Source organism: Macaca thibetana, chromosome 8 (genome assembly GCF_024542745.1).
Source record: "Macaca thibetana thibetana isolate TM-01 chromosome 8, ASM2454274v1, whole genome shotgun sequence".
Taxonomy (NCBI): Eukaryota; Metazoa; Chordata; class Mammalia; order Primates; family Cercopithecidae; genus Macaca; species Macaca thibetana.
This window is the reverse complement of record NC_065585.1, coordinates 35,573,156-35,595,427: the sequence shown is the minus strand read 5'-3', so window position 1 is coordinate 35,595,427 and position 22,272 is coordinate 35,573,156. Positions and strand designations below refer to the sequence as shown.

Genomic DNA, 22,272 nt, shown 5'->3' with positions numbered 1-22,272 from the left:
TGAGGGAGAGGCTCAGGAATGGAGGAAATCCTATCTGCAGGCAGGGTGCAAGGCTCAAGATTGAAAGGTTGTTCAAAGACACCCACAATTATATGCTTCTGCCACTCAATTTTCAGCTAGTTAATGGCAAAAAAATCAATATCTACTTTCGATTTTCATGTACAGCATTATAGCCTCAGCCGGAGACAGGTCTCCTAGGAAGGAGGATGATTCAGGAAGTGGTTCCAGGGAAGAATGATTCATAACCAAAATCAATAATCATATTGGTTTACCTTCATGTTTTCTAAAATATATTTGGGGTTTTCCTTTTTGTTGTTGTTTTGAACAACCTTTTCTTTTTTTCTGATAACACTACTCACCCCGAAATCAGTCACAGAGCAATTGACTACATGGAGAGAATACCAGGAATAAATGTGGAACTGAGTTATGTACACAAAGCTCTGTCAGTTTGAAATGATGTGCCCAGAGTTCATCCACACTCACCAGAGTGAGCTCTGGGCTCCAAAACAGAGTTAAAGTAAACAGCATTACATTCTGCAAATACGACTCTAGATTCTAGGAATATTAACTGTGATAGCTTCTCAGTTATCCTTTTGTTTTCTTCTTGAGAGAATAGTAAGCAAAGTGGTGGGTTTCCATCTTAAACTAGATTCATGTGATTCAAATAGAAAGAAATAAGTTTTAAAGCATAGTATTTTGATAGGTTTTTTTTTTCAGAATCAAGCAGACAATTTGAGTTATTTAGCAAAAAAAAAAAAAAAAAAAAAAAAAAAAGGCAGTGCAGAATTTCCAAAATACAACTTATGCAGAGGACAGAATAACTTTGTGAAAGTATGTAATAAATCCAAAGCTGCATTTATAAAATCCTTGAAAAATGTAGCTGCGAGCCCTAAATGCAGTGGAATGTTAGGTCCTGCTAAATTAGAGCATTAATCATAGCATCTTGATTCACGTGTTTCTTCTCATACATGTGTTAATCTTCAAGTTCCATGTTCCCTAAATAAGTCTGAAAACATTATCCACTGTGAGACATTCTTCACTAGTCATAAGACAGTCACTCTTTTAAATTTTACCCAAATTCCTAATAGTTCTCAAGGAATGTAAGTCCTTCTAAGTCATGTACTTCAATGGGAATAACAAGCTCTGTCAAGTGATACTGGTGGCACCTACAGGAATTATCAAGAGATTTGTGCTCTTACCAAACATGCTCACAACTTTAAGGAAACTTTCTTAATCATGTGCCCAAACGGACATCCATAGTTCATTGTATTAAGAACCATCATTTATTAAGCACTTCTGTAAGCCAGGCACTGTGCTAGGTGAACATTTAGGTACCTGGTCTCATTCAACTTCACAGCTACTCTACAAGGCAAGTATTATAACCTCATTTTATGGATGTAACAACTGAGGCTTAAGGAGGTTAGGCAACTTGCTGAAGGTGACACAGTATGTGATGGTGAAAGGGCCAGGGATTCCAGCCCTTCAGGCTTGACAGATCACAAAGCCTGGGCTCTTTCCCACTAAACCATAAGGCCAGGCCAGCCTTGGTCTATAACTCTCCTTGATCTTGACCTCATTTATTAGGAATTGCTTTATCTTTAGGGAATTTTATAATTAGAGGTACACAGGCTTCTAGAGGTTGCTAGTATAAAATTCAATCCAATATTTTTTCTAGATTTAAAAAAGGAATGCCTTTTAAAAAACAGTCATAGAATGGCAATCATTAAAAGGTCAGGAAACGACAGATGCTGGAGAGGATGTGGAGAAATAGGTATGTTTTTACACTGTTGGTGGGAGTGTAAATTAGTTCAAACATTGTGAAAGACAGTGTGGCGATTCCTCAAGGATCTAGAACCAGAAATACCATTTGACCCAGCAATCCCATTACTGTGTATATACCCAAAGAATTATAAATCATTCCACTATAAAGACACATGCACGTGTATGTTTATTGCAGCACTGTTCACAATAGCAAAGACTTGGAACCAACCCAAATGCCCATCAATGAAAGAAAATGTGGCACATATACACCATGGAATACTATACAGCCATAAAACAGGGTGAGTTAATGTCCTTTTCAGGGACACAGATGAAGCTGGAAACCATCATTCTCAGCAAACTAAACACAGGAACAGAAAAACAAATACCACATGTTCTCACTCATAAGTAGGAGTTGAACACACAGACACAGGGAGGGGAACATCATATACCAGGGCCTGTCAGTGGGTGGAGGACTAGGAGAGGGAAAGCGTTAGGAGAAATACTTAATGTAGATGATGGGTTGATGGGTGCAGCAAACCCCCATGGCACGTGTATACTTATGTAACAAACCTGCACGTTCTGCACATGTATCCCAGAACTTAAAGTTAATAAAACAAAAGAAAAAAAGTCATAGAAACAAGAAGTTAGATTTTACATTCGAAATTATAAGCTAGAATAACATATGAAAATTCAGGTGTGAGATTCCAATAAACTGAACTATATGAAACTGCTGTGTTTGTAGGTCACAAGAGCCAGAAATGTGCCGCCTTCTACAATTCATCCTAATAGCAGAAGTGTAGTTCTAGACTATAAGGAACCCAGTAGGGGCCCATTCACAATGCACCTGCAGTGCACATGCTTCATGCCTCTGGTGGCCTCCCAAGGGTACTGTACCTGAGCAGAAGCTGTTGCTGCTAACCGTCCTCGCTGAGCGCCCAGAGCTGCTGGGGTTGAACTCTCTGCTCTCTTCCTCAGAGAAAGGAGACTCAGAGGCTGGGGACACTTTGTGCTGTTGTTGGGGCATATGGGGCCGAAGAATCAACCGGGGAATTCGGCTTCGAGAAATCTCCTTGTCATGATGCTGGACTCTGTGCTCCTTCTCAAAATTGGACATCAAAAAAGAAAACAAAAGGAAACGCGTTTCCCTCTCTTAACTCCTGTCGGTTCCTTCAAGGATCAGTTTCTAAGATACACATTTCTGAGTATTGAGTCTTCACAGAGTAGTCCTTATCTCAGTTGCTGAAATGAGCTTCAAAACTCTTCCACGGAGCTAACCTTTCTAATCCACTGAATAGCACATGTCTGTGTGGCACATACACACACACACACCACACATATACACACCACACATATACACACCTCCACTCACTAGCTGGAAGGCCATCCTACTTCCCTATGCCAGTCCTGACTCATCTTCCCACCCTGACTTCTTCTATCACATTCAAGCTTCTGCCTCCCAAAGGCTCTTTATTACACCACAGTTTGGCTCACTCGACAGCCTTCAGACTTCCATTTTGCTTTCCGTAAATTAGCTGTGACAATCTGACTTCTGTTTTCTTGTCTCCTCACAAAGTTGAACCCTATACCTGGAACAGTTATTTCCTGATAGCTCACATACAATTATCTTTAAAATCCCTCCTCTTCTGGACAGGATTTTAATTATTCATTAATATCCTGGTACACAAGGCTTGTTGCCAACAGAAAAGCAAACACAAATCCGATACTCGGGAAGATGGCTCCACCTTTTACATCATCTTTAATTTTTGTTTTCCTTACAGGACATCCGAAAGAAGAGATTTTTCTCTCTCCTTAAAAATGCAGCATGAAGTACCCTGCCATGTCTTGGTTTTAAAAATGCATAACTAATATTTTCACAATGTTTTTCAACTTATGAAGTGCTTTTCCAACCATTTTCTCATTTGATCTTTACACACCAGACTGTACATAGAGAGGACACCAATGAATGTCCCTATTTTCAGATGAGGAAGCAGGCTAAATGGGGTAAGAGATGCTGAGGCAATTCTGCACATCATGCCAGAAGTAGAACGAAATTCAAATCCAGTGCTTTGCAGGGTCACCACCACCCTGCCTTATTGAAATGGATTCCTAGGAGGAGCGTTTTGCAAAAATTCCACTGCTTCCTCCAACCTCTGCCACTGAAAAGGGACTCTTTGGCTTAGGTAACAAACACCGTTTCGAAACATGACCTACTGTTCCTTCCACCGGTTTACCAGGAAGGGTTACGGCCAAAATAAACACTTCTGGGAGGCCGGCACATGGCATAAATTGAAGGGTAAACCCCAGCAATGGGGAACTTCGGAGGGCCCTCAGGCATCCCCTCTACCCGGGGGCTGCCAGCCGCACCCAGCCTCGGATTCGCCCTGAACATCTGCCGCCCAGCAGGTACCACGCGCCAGCCACTCCGCCGGGCACACCGCAGACCCTGAGCCAAGGCAGGGTCACTGACACGCGCGAGTCCTCATTTCCCAGTCGCGAATGCATCAAATTCCTTTCATTCACATCACACACACAGGACATCAACTGAAAGCTACACCCCACAGTCCCAGTTTCAGGAGGTGGGATTAACCCTCCAATCATGTCATTCTCCAAAATCTGTTCCTCCAGTACCACCTCCCTCCCCATCTCCTGGATCTCCACTCCTAAGCAATGCCTGCTGCCTTCTCCGGACCCCACCACTACCTCTCCCATCTTTCCCCAGACTCTAAACGTCCCCCCTCCAGCTCTCATCCCGCCCGCTTCTCGCCCCTCAGTGCCCGCCTTCCCCGCCCTCCAGTGCCCGCGCTGCCCAGCGCTCCTTACCTTGCTCTCGCGGAGGGGCCCCATCGCGCGGCTGCCCGCCGACTCCTCGCGCCGCCGCTGCCGCCTTCCAGGAGGAGGCACCTGCGAGCACGGAGCGAGGAGACTGCGCTGAGCCGGCGCGGGCTGCGGGCGGCGGCTGCTGGTGAGGCTCCAACGCGCCGCCGCCGCCACTGCCGCCGATTGCGCTGGGCTCCGAGGGCGCGCCCGGCCCCTCCCGGGCCGGACACGTGGTGCTGCAGTAGCTAGAGGCAGCTCCTGGGGCGCCTCCCACGCCCTCCCTCACCTGCGGCCTTGGGGCAACTCGAACGCGCCTGGGCGCGCCCCATCCGCCTGATTTCGCCACGGCACTCCCCCCCGCCCCCCCAGCCAGAGCCCGTGTCCTCCCTCTCCAAGGACCTCGGCCCGGTGGGGGCAGGCTGCGGCTAGTGGCATCTCCAGCCCGCACCCTCTTTTTTTTTTTTTCTTTCACTTGATCTCAGGTTTGAAGTGGGTGGCGTTGGATGGAGTGACTGAGAAAAGCTGCGACATCACAGAGAGGCAAAATAGAGAAAGTTTTCCCCTGGCGATCCCTTCTTGGCCTCCGGGTCTTAAGTCAGCCTACAGCTCCGCACAACCGCCTCGCCGGAGAGCGGCGGAGATCCCTCTCATACCGGACCCCAGCCAAGCCTGTGCGGCACGACTGACACAGCCTCTGGGCTCCGGGATCTCAAAGGCTGCGATGGATTCTACTTGGCGGGTTGCATCAGAAAGGTCTTCAGTGGTCAGCGCAGCTCCCTCCGGCTTGGGGAATCCAGGCTGCTATGTAGAGGGAGAACAGCCTTTTCCCCAGCGCTGCCCTGCAGCTGCCCGGCGCCAGGAAGGAGCTGAGGCACACTGCTAAGCGAAGAGCACTGCAACTGAACTCAGAAAAATGAGTCAAGCCAGCACTCCAATCAGTCCCTTCAGCCTGAGTGCCTTTATGCCTAAAGTTTTCGTTGTTGTTTTGTCGTTGGTTTTTGTTTGTTTGTTTGTTTGTTTTTTCATTGTTGTTGAAACGGATCTCGTTCTGTGGCCCAGGCTGTAGTACAGTGGTGCGATGAGGGTTCACTGCAACCTCTAACTCCTGGGATCAAGGGATCCTCCTGTCTAGGCCTCTCAAAGTGCTCGAATTACATGCAGGTGCCTTTTCATGCGTGGCCTACGCCTACGGTTCTTGACCCTTCTGAACTTCAAATTTACCCTTGTTAAATTGAGAGATAATAATAGTGATACCTACCTCTAGGATAGCTGTGAGGATTAGATGAGGAAAATAAACAGCTCTATCCAGCTGATTGAACAGAACTTTCCAAAGGCAGCTAAGTCAGGTCCAGGTGATCCAGTCAATATTTGTTGATGCCTTTTACATGACAGGCAGAAAAAGCATTTGTGATGCACACAACTTTGTTCAAGAAAGCTTGAATATCTGTCCAACTGCGGACTTAGAATAGGGTACATCAGCTGGGCCAAGGGCCCTGATTTATTACAGTTGCTACCCTTAAATCTTATCTGGTGATGGAATTCACTATGTATAGTGGCATATACCCTTTATTCAGAATTGGAGAATATTCCAAGCAGCAGTGCGACAGGTCAACACTCTGATCCTTAGGCACCAGCATCCTACATGGGAGGACTGTGCTCCTCGAAAACTGAGGGTCACTGTCCCCTTTTGTCCATCCTCCAAACAACATTTCTCTGAGGCCTCAACTCTCAAGCCTAAGAATGTATGTTGTGAGTCTAGGGAGAGCCTGAAGCCAGAGGATTAGTGGAATCAAATTTCCCTTCTTCCTATAACTCCAAAGAAGAGCTTCCTCCATAAATCTTCATGCCTTTTCAATCTACTTAGTTCTCTCAAGCAGTGAGGTTGGTAATTTTAGGATTCTTTTTTTGGGAAGAAGAGGTGATTAATTTATACTTTCTACACCCACAGCTGTTTCAAACATGGACCTCAGGAAAGTGATGGTCCAGGATGATTCATACAACCTATTATTCCTAAAATTATGAGCCTGGGATCATATACTGTGAGATAAGAACAAACTTTTAAAGTTAATGGATGCTTCTGAGTTCCCTACTTAGAATTGAGAATTGACACTGGGGACCTAATAGCAGAAACACCTTCCACTGAGTTAGCCAAGTCAGAACCTCATTGTCATTGTGGACTTTTTTCTGTCACTCACCTGACTGACACATAGCATAAACCACCAAGTGATGTCCATGCTACCCAGGTAGTAACCGTCCTGAATCTGATTACTTCTGTCCACCATTTGTCTCTATTATCTTCATGTAGAGTGTAAACCACAGTCAGCCTAGATTATTGCAATAGTGGTCTCTTGCTAACTCAAGGTCTCTTGCTTTCAGCCTTGCCTCTTATTCCTTTCTCTCCAATCAGTATTTCCATTTTTCCACAAGCCTTTATGAAAAGCTAAATCAAGTCATACTTCTCCATGAAAACTTATTAATGATTTCCTGATTGTCCTCCGGGTAATACTGAAACTCCTTAATGTGGCACACAAGGCTTTCCTGATCTGGCCACCTTGTTTACCTCTCCAATCTTATTTCTTGCCACTCCTCTCTTTTATAGATACTCTCTCCCCTCCCTAGCCTGCCCCTTTGGTCCTTGCCACTTTTCTCCTATATACAATGGATACTGCTCAAACTGTAGCACTTTCAGTTCTCGGAGATGGAGGTTTTGTGTTCTCTTTTTCCTCGAGACTGCTGCACCTGCCTCTGTCTGGAACACTTCTTGCACTACATCGCCTATCCTCCTCAACTCTTAAAGATACATTACATTTCATTTTAGATGGCTTCTTCTAGGAAACCTCCCCTGATGATTCCAGGACGCTTATTTTTACCCCCAAGAGAGCTGTTATGATCTCCTCAGAATTTCTCATTTACTTGTTTATTTTCACCGAAGCTTGTAGGCAGTGCCTAGTACAATTCCTGTTACACGGTAGGCACTCAATACATAACTGTCAAATGAATTAGTGCCTGAACAAGTGAATTCTATAACCCCATAAGAGGCCCATCAGTGCAGGATAAAGAACATAGATACAACTTGTTTTGAAAATGATTCAGATAAAGCTGCCTCCGCAATGTATTTGTGTCTGATGATTGGGTGTGTGCCTAAAAAATCCAACATGTGTTCAGTGACAGCTTTTACTGCAGAAGTGCAGGCACTGAGAGGCTGTGCAGTAGCCTCGCTGTCGCCATAGCAACCTAGAAGAGGGAAAGGCTGATGATTTAGTGTTTAGATGCCTCTTAGCTCTGTACTTTTGGAACCTAAGCCTGTTTTCCCACTGTTCTAAAAGGCAAGTTTTACCAATGATAATATCTACGCTGCCTTGATTTCATTCAAGTGTTTCTCATGTCATTAGGAGAAATGTCGTGTAACATTTGGATTATACCATCAAAGAGATATAATCTAATACAGAATATGGTCTCCTTTCCCCTGCTTTAAAATAGTCTTATGTGTAATTTTCATTTTTTTACTTAAAGACATATTTTATGATCTTATTTTATCATCTCGTGGCTTCTTTAAAAATTAATATATTTCTGGCTTTTGGAAAATATCAGTTGCTTCAGGATTGAACCTTGAAAGATTATAAATAATATACCTGTCCAGGCCTGGCAAAGCACAGGAGAAACAGTGTATTGTAGACTGGGAAGGAAGGTAATGTCTTTATATAATTATTCCCCCAAATCCAGGATAAGTTATTTGATTGTTTAAGTGAAATTTGTAATTAAATGATTCCTACCTTTCTTATGCACACAACTTTATATTTTCAGAACTCTTTCACATATTCAATTTTATCTGAGCCTCACAAAAATCCTGTGAGATACATGTGGCCAATCTCTGAGACCAGATAACTGAAAAAGCACAGATTTTTATTAATAGGAATCCCCCAGACTGCAGACTTCACAGAGAAGACAATAAAATGCACTGCCGAAAAGAAAACGCCTGCACCAAACAACCCAGACACATCACGGTTCCTCACATCCACTCTTCCTCGCATCTCACCTGTGTATGCTGGGGGCTTTCTTGGGCTCAATCAGGGCTGACAAAGCACCATCTCCTAATCCTATCAGCTGTGTGAGCAAGTGCTGCCGTCTCTCTCGGTGACCTGATGTTGGGTGATCTGCACAGCAACAAGGAGCAGCTGACGTGCTTCACCACACGTCATGAAGGAAAGAAACTGCATTCTGGGGCATCGTGGGATTTGTGTGTGTGTGTGTGGTGGGGTGGGGTGGAGACCCATATTTTTCTTACCAGGGAGAGAGCTGCCTGTTTTCCCATAAGAGCATGTGTGAGTGATCAACCCTCCTCCCTTGGTTTTTTTTTTTTTTTTTTTTTTTTTTTTTTTTTTTTTTTTTTTTTTTTTTTTTTTTTTTTTTTTTTTTGGAGACGGAGTCTCGCTCTGTCGCCCAGGCTGGAGTGCAGTGCAGTGTGATCTCAGCTCACTGCAACCTCCGCCTCCTGGGTTCAAGCGATTCCCCTGCCTTAGCCTCCTGAGTAGCCAGGACTACAGGCACGTGCCACCACATCAGCTAATTTTTGTTATTTTTAGTAGAGATGGGGAGTTTCACCATGTTGGTCAGGGTGGTCTCCAACTCCTGACCATGTGATCCACCCACCTCGGCCTCCCAAAGTGCTGGGATTACAGGTGTGAGCCACCGCACCCAGTCCAATCCTCCTCTTAATGTATGTGTGTTATTGTTATGATATGGTTGAGGTACTTTGATGTTGTAGAACTGAAATGACTAGAATTGCACAAGATCACTCCCCCAGAAGGGGGCCTAGAGGGTGCTTGGGGCAGAGAGGGTAGTGGGTAACCTGAGGCAGGGCATGCTTGAACATTCATTCATTGGGCTCAGAGTGTGTCAATTATCTCTGCCTGACAAATGAGTGTTCAGTCAGAGTGTTCTCTCAGTGAAGAACAGAAATTAAGGGCAAGTCTAGGGGAAGAGGCAGAGGTTGGGGGCTTGGAACGCTGAAGAATGATAAGGGTCTAATCCTCTGCTTGCCTTATGGGGTAGCAGACATGAGAGAGCCTCCCCCAAAATGGCTTTTTGTTTGTGGCCTTTGGTTCATCTTTGAAAATAGGGTAGGATACTCATCAAAAACACAGGCATGGTGACTGCATTAAACAAAATGGGGACACATGGTTGGAAAAGTAGGTGTATACTTATTAGGACAATGAATCAGAATGACTGAAACTAAGAGGCTCTGGAAAGTATGCGTGTAAAGGTTGCCATCTAAGTAGGGGAAACTGAGACTTGACATTTACCTCGTGAAATGCTTCATATGATTGGACAATTTGTTGGTCTCGCAGATGTACAGAAAAGGTAAAGTTATCTGTAAGACATGAAAAGGAAAGCCTAAATCCAGTAGTTGAATTCTAGGGCTAATAGAGAAGCACCTTCCTTCCCCAAGAAACCAGAAGGTGTGGGAAAAGCAGCTGAAAGTTGCCTGAACCCAGCAGGGTGGCTATAGAGAGAGGATGCTTCTCAGACATGCCAGGCACAGAGCAGATATACAGGCTGGAGGCTCTGAGGGGTTCACTCAGCATCCATAGCAGTCTAGGCTTAGAAAAAAAATTGTAATCTGGGTTCCCAGAAAGCAGATCAGTGGTAGATTTGAGTTACATTAAAAACAGTGTGTTCTCCGTAATATACTTTATTTCCATGATTTTTTATTTGTTGCTTCCATTTTCTAGTAAACATCTTAAAAAATAACTTTGTCTTTATTTCTGCTAAGAAAATGAGAGCAGGAGCAAAAGAGTAAGATTGTGTCTCTTCTCAAAGAGCAAGAACACTACTGCCAAATGGAGCCGAGCGCCCCCAGAGGCCAACCAACTACAGCAGGGAATGGTTGGGCTGTTGGTGTGGGGGTCACTTGTGCAGTTGTAGAGCTGAGGATAGTTTTGATTGCTGCTTTATTCCCACTTCCTAGGTTATTCCTGTGAACCACTTTTCTTTACACCTGAAATCTTGTGACCTTGTGAGTAAAGCTAGCCTTTGCTGTGTACTCCCAGCTCCACTCTAATCCACTGCAGAAGAATTTGTAGAAAAATAAACCTAGAATTTGGGAATCTGGCCTATGTCATTTCATTCGCCCATGTGTCCTCTTTAGCTACTTCTGCTAATCAAGAGAAAAAATATGCCTTTTTGAAATGATAACTATTTTTTTCTTAAAAAAAAAACTAAACCATGTTATCAAAATTTTAGAAAAGAAAAAGAATACTCATTATCTCATTGCCTTAACATCAATTATCCATATTCCTTCTGTTAGCAGTTTCATGTATTTACTTACAGGCTTATCTACTGTGCATCAAAACCAGCATGTTAAAATAAGAATGAAATTCTAAGTGACATATGGCGAGTGAAGTTACTACTCCCCTCTGTCTTTTCTCTGATTATCAGGGACTGATCTGAGATACAGGGATCTCGGGCCTTCTTATCACTACTGACAAACAGCTGAGGCTGCTGCAGGAAGCCTGGACGTTTCAGGATGATTTCCCAGATATCTGGTCCTGATGGAGACCTGACCCATCTGAAGCTTCAGAAAAAGTTACTGGTGGGGAATTAGCAAAGCTAAGGCTGGAGAAATGACCTTAACTCAGAGACTGGTAGAAAAGCACTTGTGTCCCTTTCTAATCAGAAGCCCAGCTACTAGCTTGCCATAATGTGAAGCTAATTCAGGGAAGCACAGAAAAGTGAAATGAGTTTCCCAAGTCTGAAAAAGATCTGTGATGAGAAAATGTAGTTTAATAAAGAACATGAATTCTTGAGTCTCATAGGCCTGGAGTGGAGACTTTTTTTTTTTTTTTTTTGCCTCTGACAGTGCTACTCCAGGCCAGTTATTTAACCCCCCTAGGACTCAACATTCAGTATATGCACATTAGTTAAAAAGGAAAGAAGAACCAGTTGCACTAGTTAATGTCTTTGGGCAAATTAACTTTTCTGTGCCTCATTTTCACACCTAGAAAATAAACTTAATAACAGTAATAACAGTTCACAATGCAGTTATAGGGGTTACACTAGAACACATGCAAAGCCTAGCGTTTATATCTGGCACATGGTTAGAGCTTAATAGATATCTTCTGTCCCTCAGGATCAAACAACTCCAGCCACCATTGCTGCTTCCTGCTTGCTTGTTTCACACTTGCCTCATCCTAAAAACTTTCATCTTAATTTTTATTAAAGGGAAGCAATAAGTTTTCTCTCGATGACTTATGGCATATAAAGGACACTGAATTTCTCATTAGAAAAGATATTGCCAGGACTTTTCCTCCAGAAAGTAGAGTAGAAGACATGATGAATGCACCGACACCTATCACTCATTCATTCATTCATTCATCCATCACTTCTTACTTCATTCCTATTCTGAGCCATGCACTGCCTCAGCCACTGGTTCCAGAGTATTCAAAGATGAACAATGATTTCTGCCCCAAGTATCCCAAAGGTCTAATAGAGATAATGGGCATGACCATCAGATGGTAAACTATTCAGTGTGTTTGCATGAGATCGGGACACACAGAGGGCTTGCCAGTATCTAAATTAGACTGGGGTCTGAGATGTTCTGGGGTGAGTTTTAAGATTAATTTTGAAGCATTGAATACATCCTATTATAATCTGTTTTCTTCAGAGTTCCTTTCTCTTTATTGTTCCTCTCCTCTCTTCCTCCTCCTCTTCTTTTTTCTCCTCCCCCTCTTTTTTTTTCTTCTCTCTCTCCCTTTTTCCCCCCTACTTTGAGATACTTCTGCCACAATCCAAGCCCCAAGGATTGATGCAGAGGAAAACAGCTTTTGGGCTTCCCCTTGAGTCTTTACTGCCTGGATGTAACCTTCTAGAAGAAAGGGATTTTTCTCAAATCTTGATCACCTAGGACAGCATCAAGACAATACCTGGTGTTTTGTTAATTAGCAATAGTTGACATTTTAAGAACACCATGTTATACTGCCACCTACGGGTTTGTTCGTGAAATTTTCTTTTGACAGGTAAAGTCTCGGCCTGAAACGTAGTAAGGGTTAATCTCAGGGCTATTTCAGAAAACTTTCAAAATATATGGCTATACAAAACTGGATGTCAATAAACAGAATATTATTTAGTGGGTATGAAATAATGAGCAGGTGCTTTGATAGACAATAGTTCCAAACTCCTTTCTTCTGTTTACCTGCTGAACCACTTTAGGCAAGCTAGGTAACATCTCTGTATCTTGGTATTCTTATTAGTAAAATACATGCGTGGTTCTACTTCATAGGTCTATTTTGAGGATTAAATTCTATAACACTCATAATAAGCCCAGCATAGTCTCTTGTACAAACTGGGGATTTAACAATAGATTTCTTGCTCTCCTTTCTTCTGTGCTTCCACAATTCACAATGACCCAGAGGAAGATAAACGACATAATTCCATTTCAGCCAAACAGTCAGGTAAATCTTCCAAAACAATAATGATAAATGATATTCATATGGTCACTACATTATCTATTCCTAGGCATCTATGTTATTTTTTTTAAAATAATAAACTTTATGTTTTTGATTAGTTTTAGGTTTACAAAAAAATTAAGGAAAAGTTAGAGAGAGTTCCTATATACCCCCTTACTGAGATCTATCCCAATCTGCCTGATTAGTTAGGTATGATTATACTCTGGCTTTTGAAGAGGTGTAAATAAGTGCCCATCAAATGGACCTATATCTCCCATCTTTCCCTACCCTTTGCCTGCCTACTACCTTTGGATTTGTCTCCAAAGTCTTCTCTGTCTCCCATGGTGGATTCAATGCCAAGACTCCTATAAGTTTCCCAAAAGTCTTAACAGCACTGCCTCTCCTATGACCTGAAGCTGAGCACAGTGGAAAAACCCCACAACCCTGTGAATGAATGACGCTGTATGTTCCTGCTTTTCACCTGCAGCAGGCCTCAGTGCTGCCTGGCAATCATTTTGGGCTTCTAGTGAGTGTTCTCTCCTATTCTCCACAATGTCTATTTTAAATCTCCTCCATACTTCAAACCTACCAGCCTACCACCCCTGCCCTCGTGTTGTACAGATGGCCATTTCTCCCGATTGACAGACAAAAATAGGAGGCATTAAGAGAACTCTCTCAATCTCCTGCCTCCAAACCTGTAAATTCACCTGCCTCCACCTCACCCTTCCCATTTCTGGTTCTTTAGGATGGAAGTTGTGTTTCTTCCTATACAAGGAAAAGTCATTTACTTGAGCTCTGGATCCCATTCTTTCCCACCTCTTAAGGCATATTATCCTATCAGTTAGTCCCTCATAGGATTATTGAGAATATCAGAGGAGTTAATAACCACAAAGAACATGGAAGAGCACCCTGCACACACTAAGCACTCCATGAATATTAGCTATTTTTTTGATAACTTTAATCCATTTTTTCTCCTGTACATTTCATATATGCATTTAAACATGCCAAAAACTCCCAATGAAATAAATGATGTGCCAAAGTTCTCATATATTTCTAGTACAACCTGATTTCTTATCCCCATTCATCACCAAACATCTGAAAAAGTTACTTGTCTACGGTATACGTCTCACACCTCCCTGCTCCTTGAACCAATTCACTCCACTCATGTACCCACTACTCTACCAAATAGCTCTTGCCCAAAGTCACAAATTCTTCCATTTGGTTTAATCTGATGGCTAGTTTTGATCTTAATCTTGCCTTCTCATCAGGCTTTGGCATAGTGAAATACTCCTACATTTTTGAAAAGCATTTTCGTTTTTTCTGGAACATTGCCCTCCTGATCTTCCCCTACTTCTTGGTATCTGTTCAGCTAGTTTCTTAAATGTTGCTTTTGCTCACTTTCAAGCCCTCACCCTTTTATTCTTTCATCCATCCTTCCCTCCTGGGGTAATATCTTTCTTTCCAATTGCTTCAATTGCTATTTATAGGTAAATCTTATAGAAATTATATAAGTGCATATCTCTATTCCATGATTATCCCATAGTGTATTTGGATATCTCAATTTTATATCTCACAGCGTCCATAAACTCACTACATTCCAAATTGAATTCATTGTACTTCCTCTAAAAGCTGATTTTACTTCTGTGTTCCCTGAGTTGATAAATGATATCATCATGAAGACCCTGACACCTGGGTGACAGTTTTAACTTTTCTGTCTCCCTTTAACCATTACAACTAATTGGAACTGAAGTCCTATCTGTTCTACTTCCTAATTATCTTTAAAATGTGTTCATTTATCTACCACCTCTTCCTGTCTAGATTTCTAATCTAACCCCCCAGACTTGTCCTGTTCAGTTCATTTTCGAACAGTGGCCACAATGTTCTCTTTAAAGTGCAGATCTGATCATTCCTTCCCCACCCCATCTCCCTAGCCCCAAATGAAATCTTTCAATGCTCACTACCAGTCTCAAGATAAACTTCATCCACTAATGCTTAGCTTACAAGATCCCTCATGATTTAATCCTTGCATTCCACCTTTGACCTTCACAAATGTTCCCTCTACCTTGAATACACCAATCTTCAACCTCCATCTCCCAGCACCATCTAGTTCCTTTTGCCTTTCGGGTATATTCACTGGATAATTTGATTTGTCAGTCATGGAATTTGCTCCTGTGTTGAGTGTGAAATAGGATAAAATTATTTTTGGCTTTGAAAATACTTTTTGGGGAACTATATGGGTGTATTGTATAATGGAAAGATAAAGTTACATTAAAGCTATGATGAACATAGAAGCTGTGTTTGCTTTTGGGCTTGTAACATGAGTTGAATAGCAATTCAAAAGAATTTTTAAGTGACCAAGTGAAATAATGACTTCCAAATTGGCATAACTTGAAAAGCTTCTGCCAAAGAAAATACATACATTTCATCCTATGTATTATAAAATATTAATCTTAGCTTCATTATTTTAATGGACTCATTTCTCTTGAGTGAGAATTCAAAGAATACTCTTTGAAAAAGTATCCCCATGATTCCTTGTTATAGTTTTTCCTCCTGCTTTCTTCTATCACTTATTTGACTTTTTGTATTAAAATAGAAAACAATTCTAAGAATTTATTTTACAAAGGACACTGTCATTTATATTTTCACATATTCATATAGTTGCATTGCTATATTTTTCTTGTTCTAACAAACTCAGGATAATGTGTAGTTTTGAATTTATATATGATCTAGGCCGGGCGCGGTGGCTCATGCCTGTAATCCCAGCATTTTGGGAGGCCGAGGTGGGCGGATCATTTGAGGTCAGGAGTTTGAGACCAGCCTGGCCAACACGGGGAAACCCCATCTCTACTAAAAACATAAAAAATTAGCCAGGCGTGGTGGCACGTGCCTGTAATCTCAGCTACTCTGGAGGCTGAGACAGGAGAATTGCTTGAACCCAGGAAGCGGAGGTTGCAGTGAGCCGAGATCATGCCACTGCACTCCAGACTGGGCAACAGAGCGAGACTCCATCTCAAAAAAAAAAAATTATACACCATCTAGGTAGACCTATTTGTAAACTTGAAAATGGTTACTTTGGCAAGAGAGTATTAGAAAACTTCATACTGCAAACCTGCTTTAAATATACTTTGAGAGTAGCCAATTTCCTAATGCTTGAGACACTAAATATAGAACTGTAAGTTTGTTAAAACCAATGTGCTTATATCTCCCTTAGTGAACACCTGGAATTTGTGCATATATTTTTTTCTGCCTACACTAATGTCAGCAGTCCTCTCCGCAGAGTTCTAAATTCAGAAATACCTCTATAGGAATAGAAATGTTGAGTATGGGGAATAGATATAGAATTAAGACACTTCTGTTTGTCATTTTTGCCTTTTGATTATGTAACATATATCTGAAAATATTATCTTAAAATGTGAAGATTATTCATAGCTAAAAACCAGGAAATGAAGCAAACAATAATTGGGCAAGTTTCCTAATGCTCATTTAAGAATTGCCTTACAGACTTACACTTTTACTAATTGTAAATCCTACCCCTTGAATTCCAGGCTTTTTATACGTAAGTGATGTTATTTATACAATAAATATTAATTGAACCCTTGCTGTGTACCAAGAACTCTCGTGAATGTTGGGAGACATTTAAGTAGTTTGCTTTGGCAGTACAAATAGGTGTGATGTCTTATTTTGGAATAAGCAGTGTTTGAACTGCTATATGGCCATGGAAAATAAAGGCAGAATAATGAGCTTCACCCAAATACTATTATTAATTTTAAATAATAAAATAAAGTATTATTTTGACACTTAAGGTAAACCCATGACTCATTTAATATTAATATAGAGAAATTATATTTCTAGCTTTAAACTATATTTTAATATAAACTAAGAATAAAAACATAAAGACATTACAAAAGAATCCTATTTATTAATACAGGACAAGATACAGGTGTATCTTTTTCTTTCTAATTAAGAAATATGGTTAAATGAAAATTAAGCATCTTTTTTTTTCTCCCTTGGTTGAATCATTTGAATCTTTTCCACAGAGTACCGCTGTTTTTATAAACATTGAAAACTAAGTAGACATACAAAATTTTCTTAGTGGTAGAAAATGTACTTATTTCTTCACTATTTTGCCACAGTGACTCTATTATTGCACTTTATTATTGACCAGTCACAGTCCCATAATTTAAAAATATAGCAAAAGATCATTTACAGAGGTGGTTTGAGCAGAAAATTCTAAGTTTTTTTTTTCCCTTTCCTTTTAAATCAGAAAGAATATGACACTCCTTTAACACCAAGGTTTTCTGGTAGTCTTTTGCCCAAAGGAAATTTGTTTGTTCTAGAGAGCTTTAATTTAAAAAGGCTGACAGCAGGTCTGTAGTTATATACTTCTGGCATTGGGCCTTCCATAGAAATGCACATTAAATATTCAACTCCTTTCTTAAGCATTCTATTCCTGTAACCTGACTTCATCCTTTTCTTTCCACTGTTGCCACTGAAACTGGAAATGACTGCAGAATACAAATCATATGATAAATATTTGGGAATTTGTCTTTGTAGTTTTTCAGAACCACTGCCAAACTTCTTGCCTAGAGAGCTGTGTGAGGCTTTTCAATCTGAAACCTTTGAGCAATCCCCTTCTGTAGCCAACTGGGAAGCATCCACATGTTTTAATTGCAGCAGTCCTTCAAAACGTTTAATAAACATTTCATGTTCTTTGACTCCATATTTTTCTAAGGGTGTTCATTTGTTGGCCATATATTTATACTCAATAATTTCAAACACTGGGATGCATCTTCTTTATGGAGATGCTCAAATGTGATGCACATGGTTTGAATAGCATTAGCATAAATGGACTCTTTCCCTAAAATGTTTATCACAATACTGTCTGATCCTACTGAACACTACCTGTGGGTTCGTTCTTCATTCACCAGTAAGCTACTAAGTGCACCATACAAGGTCCCTTTCTTGATCCTCTTGAAGGTACTGTAGCAAATCACATTGTCCTTCCGGAAGACAGTGCCAGATCTAATATCTTAACTAAGAGTAGGATGGTAGGACAAGTTTTAGGCTAATTAAGCATGCTCAGGAGGCTCTGGATTCTCACTTTTAGGTCTTTTGTGATTTTCTCACTGACCTTACTTTTAAGTTGAGGCACTAATATATATAAAGGAGGAAATATATAAAGGAGGGTTTTGTTTTGCCTGTCCTATTTTTCTGCTATAATGAATGCATTCCATCTGCTTCCTTTGGTGGTGTTAAAGTTTCTTCTACAAACTTCTCAATTCATGAAGACAAACTGGGGATGTTCAATATAAGTTATAAGGAGAAATAAGTGTGGCAAAAATGTAAACAAAGCCAGTGTTTTAAATATGTTTAAACGTGTTCATAGTTGGTAGCTCTTGAAATGACTAAGACAAGGTATGTGAATGAAGGACCTTCCCTGCTTGAGTAGGTCAGAAGCTTCTCTCTTCATTTAGATATTGGGGCCAATGCTTTCATCCATTAAGTCAATATGCTTGCTATTTACATCCACTCCAAGCTTGAGACTGTATTAAGAATTATATTCATGGCCAGGCATGGTGGCTCACACCTGTAATCCCAGTACTTTGGAGGGAAAGGTGGGCAGATCACCTGAGGTAATGCGTCTAAGTCTAGCCTGGCCAACAGGGTGAAACCTCATCTCTATGAAAAATACAAAAATTAGCTGGGAGTGGTGGCAAGCGCCTGTAATCCCAGCTACCTGGGAGGCTGAGGCAGGAGAATCGCTTGAACCGGAGAGGCGGAGATTGCAGTGAGCAGAGATTGTGCCACACTGCATTCTAGCCTGGGAGACAGAGCGAGACTCTGTCTCAAAAAAATTAAAATAAAATAAAATAAAATAAAATAAAACCTTCTGCATTCACCTGCTTGGCCTCTTTGAAACTCAATAATCAAACATTTTTAAAAGTGATATCACTCACATATAACTTATATATCATTTCAAGGATATTAGCATTTGTGGTTTTGGACTCTTGTGTTTTCCAATAATGATGATAAAGAACTGGGCTTGTTGAACAGTGGTCATTAGAACTGTGCAATGATTTTTCCAGTAATGTGGCTCAGCTTACATTTACTTTCAGAAAGACAGTCTTGCTCCAATTTCATTCTAAGATGAACTTCTAGTGTGGCAATGTGAGAAAATTAGCCAAAGGGAATTTCTGGTTTAGCCAATGTGTAGGCAATATCAAACAATTTGACAATCTGATGCTGCTTCTTGGCCTCAGCACCTACAAAACTTCTATTCATGATGATCAAATTGAAGTTCTCCAATGTTGCAGGGGTAGGGATTTTTCAAAGCTGATGGCTTTTTGTTGCATTTCACTGCCTAAATGTTTATTTACATTGTTCATTTTTAATGAGAAGCCCATGATGCCATTGACAAAAGCATTATATTTCACATTGGTCCAGTTTGAAGTTTTTCTTTTGTACACAGAGAAAAATACATTTTACTCACCACAACTCCATCACCACATTCATAAGAGCTCTTCGGTTCTGCCTGCCGTTTAAAACTCTCCCACACTGACAGCAATTCAGTTGTTCCCTTCTACTACAGTTTTTCCACTTAGTCTTTTTGTGTGTCTTTCCCCCCAAATCTTACAGATCTTTTGCAGTTTTCTGTAAGTAGGTACACTTTAATGAACTGAGTATTAGGAGGGGAAAATATATATTTACTATTATTAATTAGTTTTAGATATAGAGGTGGATATTTTTGTAAAATTATTGCTTAAGGCAGTTTTTAAAATTTACTGGCCAGATCCTAAGTAAATTTAATATGTGCAAATATAAATGTTTCTAGAAAAGAACAAAAATATTTGCCTTTCTATCAACCTTAATATTTATGAGTCAAGCAACCAATTAGCCAAATAGCACTAATGAAATGACTGTAAAATGTTTCTAATTTTGAGCCATCTTCTGACAGTGTCTATGTAGCTTAATTTATTTTAATAGCAAATATCTAGAAAGACATCTTTCCACACTGATTTCAAATTTAAAATAAAACTAGAACCATAGTTTTGTTTACAAATCAAAAGTAAAAGTCCTTTTACTTGTTAACCTAGGAAGGAAGTTGGCTCACAGCAGCTCATAAGTTCTTTAAATTGTTTACATTCCTAGTTTTAATCAATAACTTCCATCAGTACTATGTTGACAAGTTACAAGTTATTTTAACATTTATTTCATTATTTATACATATTGGAGAGTTGAGTTTAAACTTTTGAACTGCATATTTAACTACGTTAGTATTGTGCCTTATCTCAAATAATAAAAATTGGAGTTCATGACTGTTGTCTGATATCTAATATTCACACTGGCCATTTTTCAAAGCTAAGGTTTATTTTCTATGTCTCACATGAGAATATATTTCCAAGTGTAGTGTGGCTAGCCTGCCTAACTGTTTACCAGATTACTATCTATCCAAACATAGGGAAACCTTTAATTCAGGCTAAGGAAAAGAATAAAGTGGTTAACAAGAAAATATGGGAGCTGAAAGAAGTAAAAGGCAATATCCTAAATAAAAAACAAACACATCTATTAATACTATTTTCTACTCATTTTACAATGATAAATAAATATTTTTGACATTTCTCTTTGACTTTGTTGTCTACATTATTTCTCACTAAGCAAATATTTATTGGGTGTTTATTCTGACTCTGGTAACTTTTTTACTTATGACAAATAAAAATGAGGTCCTTATTCCACAGTGAGTGGAGCTGGAAAATACATGAATCGCTGAGTATTATCCAAAAAGATTTTAGAAACATGAATTTGTCCACCTACAAATCCATAGTGGCTTACTCTGGAAATACTAAGAAATTCTGTGTCATACCCAATAATTATAAGATAAGCAGGAGAAGGTTGAGGTTACAGTGATTAAAAGGAGCAAGGGAAACTAAAATGACCAAAAAGAAGCGAGGATGTTTCCTGAGAAGTCTAAAATTGTAAGGATTCAAATCTGGAAAGGCAAAGGCTGAATAGATTTTGGACAGAAGTGTATGCACCATACAGTGTGTAAACACAGTTATATCACACTTGCCCACTCAGCAAATGCTGGAATATGAGCATGAGAGAGTGCCTTTTGACTCCTGAGGAACTTAAGATGAAGTCTGTGGTCTCCAAAGTGCAGAGAAGCTCCCTATCAGGGTGGAGAGCAGTTAAAGAAACTATGGGGCATGGAAAAGAAATGCTACAGTTGCACTTCATAAATAAAAAATAAATATGAGGTTTAATATGTAGAATGATACCTGTAATCTCATTTAGTTTCTAAGTGGAGATACCTAGTGTCATCTATGTAAATGCAATGAGAATGAGAGATCCATTCTGCAGGCTTAGACAGGGATGCCCCTCTTTCATTCACAGGGTATTGTAGCAGAGCACAGTTTGCATGTGCCTGGACCATACAGAACAGTTTTAACTCAACAAAATGGAGAAATGACTTTAAAAAGTGCTCAGCAAAGGAAATGCAGGTTGAAGTTAATGTCAATAGTGCAAGAAGAAGCAACCAGAAAATTATGGAGCTGCCTCTTTTCCCAGTATGAACTCTTCATTAGCAACATTATCAAGTAGAAACAATGGAGAATAAGTCACAGATATTAAATATTAAGAGTATGTGCTCAACAATTCTGTTATTATAGAGATGTGTGATCAAAAATGTTGGTAGAGCACTGGTCTAGGGTCACATAACATGAAATATCAATATGCATGTTTACCAACTTTATTACCTCCAAGAAATATTTAAAATTGACATCTTCAGTACCTCTGTTAGGTTCTCTTTCCTTCATGCTTTTAACTTCTTTCTCATGCTTCCTGTGGAATTTAGATCTCCAGCTTGTCCAAGCTGAGGTCTTTTATCTTCAAATCTCACCTGGATGCTGTTGTCCCAAACCCAAACTAATTTCAAATTATATGTCATTTTTAAAAATTCTCCCCCAATTAGCTCATCATCCCAAATGTATCTATGTTACCATTATTCCTTTAGGAAGTGAGTCAGAGAATAACATAGAAGTTAAGACCATTGGATCTAGGCTGCCTAAATTAAAATTTCTGCTCAGCTGTGACTTTGGAAAATTTACATTTCCTCCATGAATTTTAGCTTTCTTATAAAATGGGGGAACTATTGCTACTTACATCAATAAATGCATCTTGAAACTTGGGAAAATCCAGTAAAAGCACACAAAACACTGCACAGAGCAAATTGGCGACTGTTACTTTTTCATCA

At 40.2% G+C, this 22,272-nt stretch overlaps 1 protein-coding gene across 4 annotated transcripts in view; it reads right to left on the bottom strand.

Annotated features, from left to right (window-relative positions):
* Nucleotides 1-22,272, bottom strand: part of SYBU (syntabulin) — a 116,790-nt gene that overhangs the window by 65,281 nt on the left and 29,237 nt on the right. Inside the window, exons 1-4 of one of the 4 annotated variants that reach the window (XM_050802202.1) lie at nt 8,615-8,729; nt 5,837-5,956; nt 4,582-4,662; nt 2,656-2,860 (exon numbers count right to left, since the gene is read on the bottom strand). In XM_050802202.1, the coding sequence (XP_050658159.1) occupies nt 2,656-2,860; nt 4,582-4,605 (229 nt within the window). In that variant the 5' untranslated portion in view covers nt 4,606-4,662; nt 5,837-5,956; nt 8,615-8,729. Of the gene's footprint in view, nt 1-2,655; nt 2,861-4,581; nt 4,663-5,836; nt 5,957-8,614; nt 8,730-22,272 lie in introns of those variants that run through there. The other 3 variants (XM_050802201.1, XM_050802200.1, XM_050802199.1) reach the window with 3 other exon arrangements.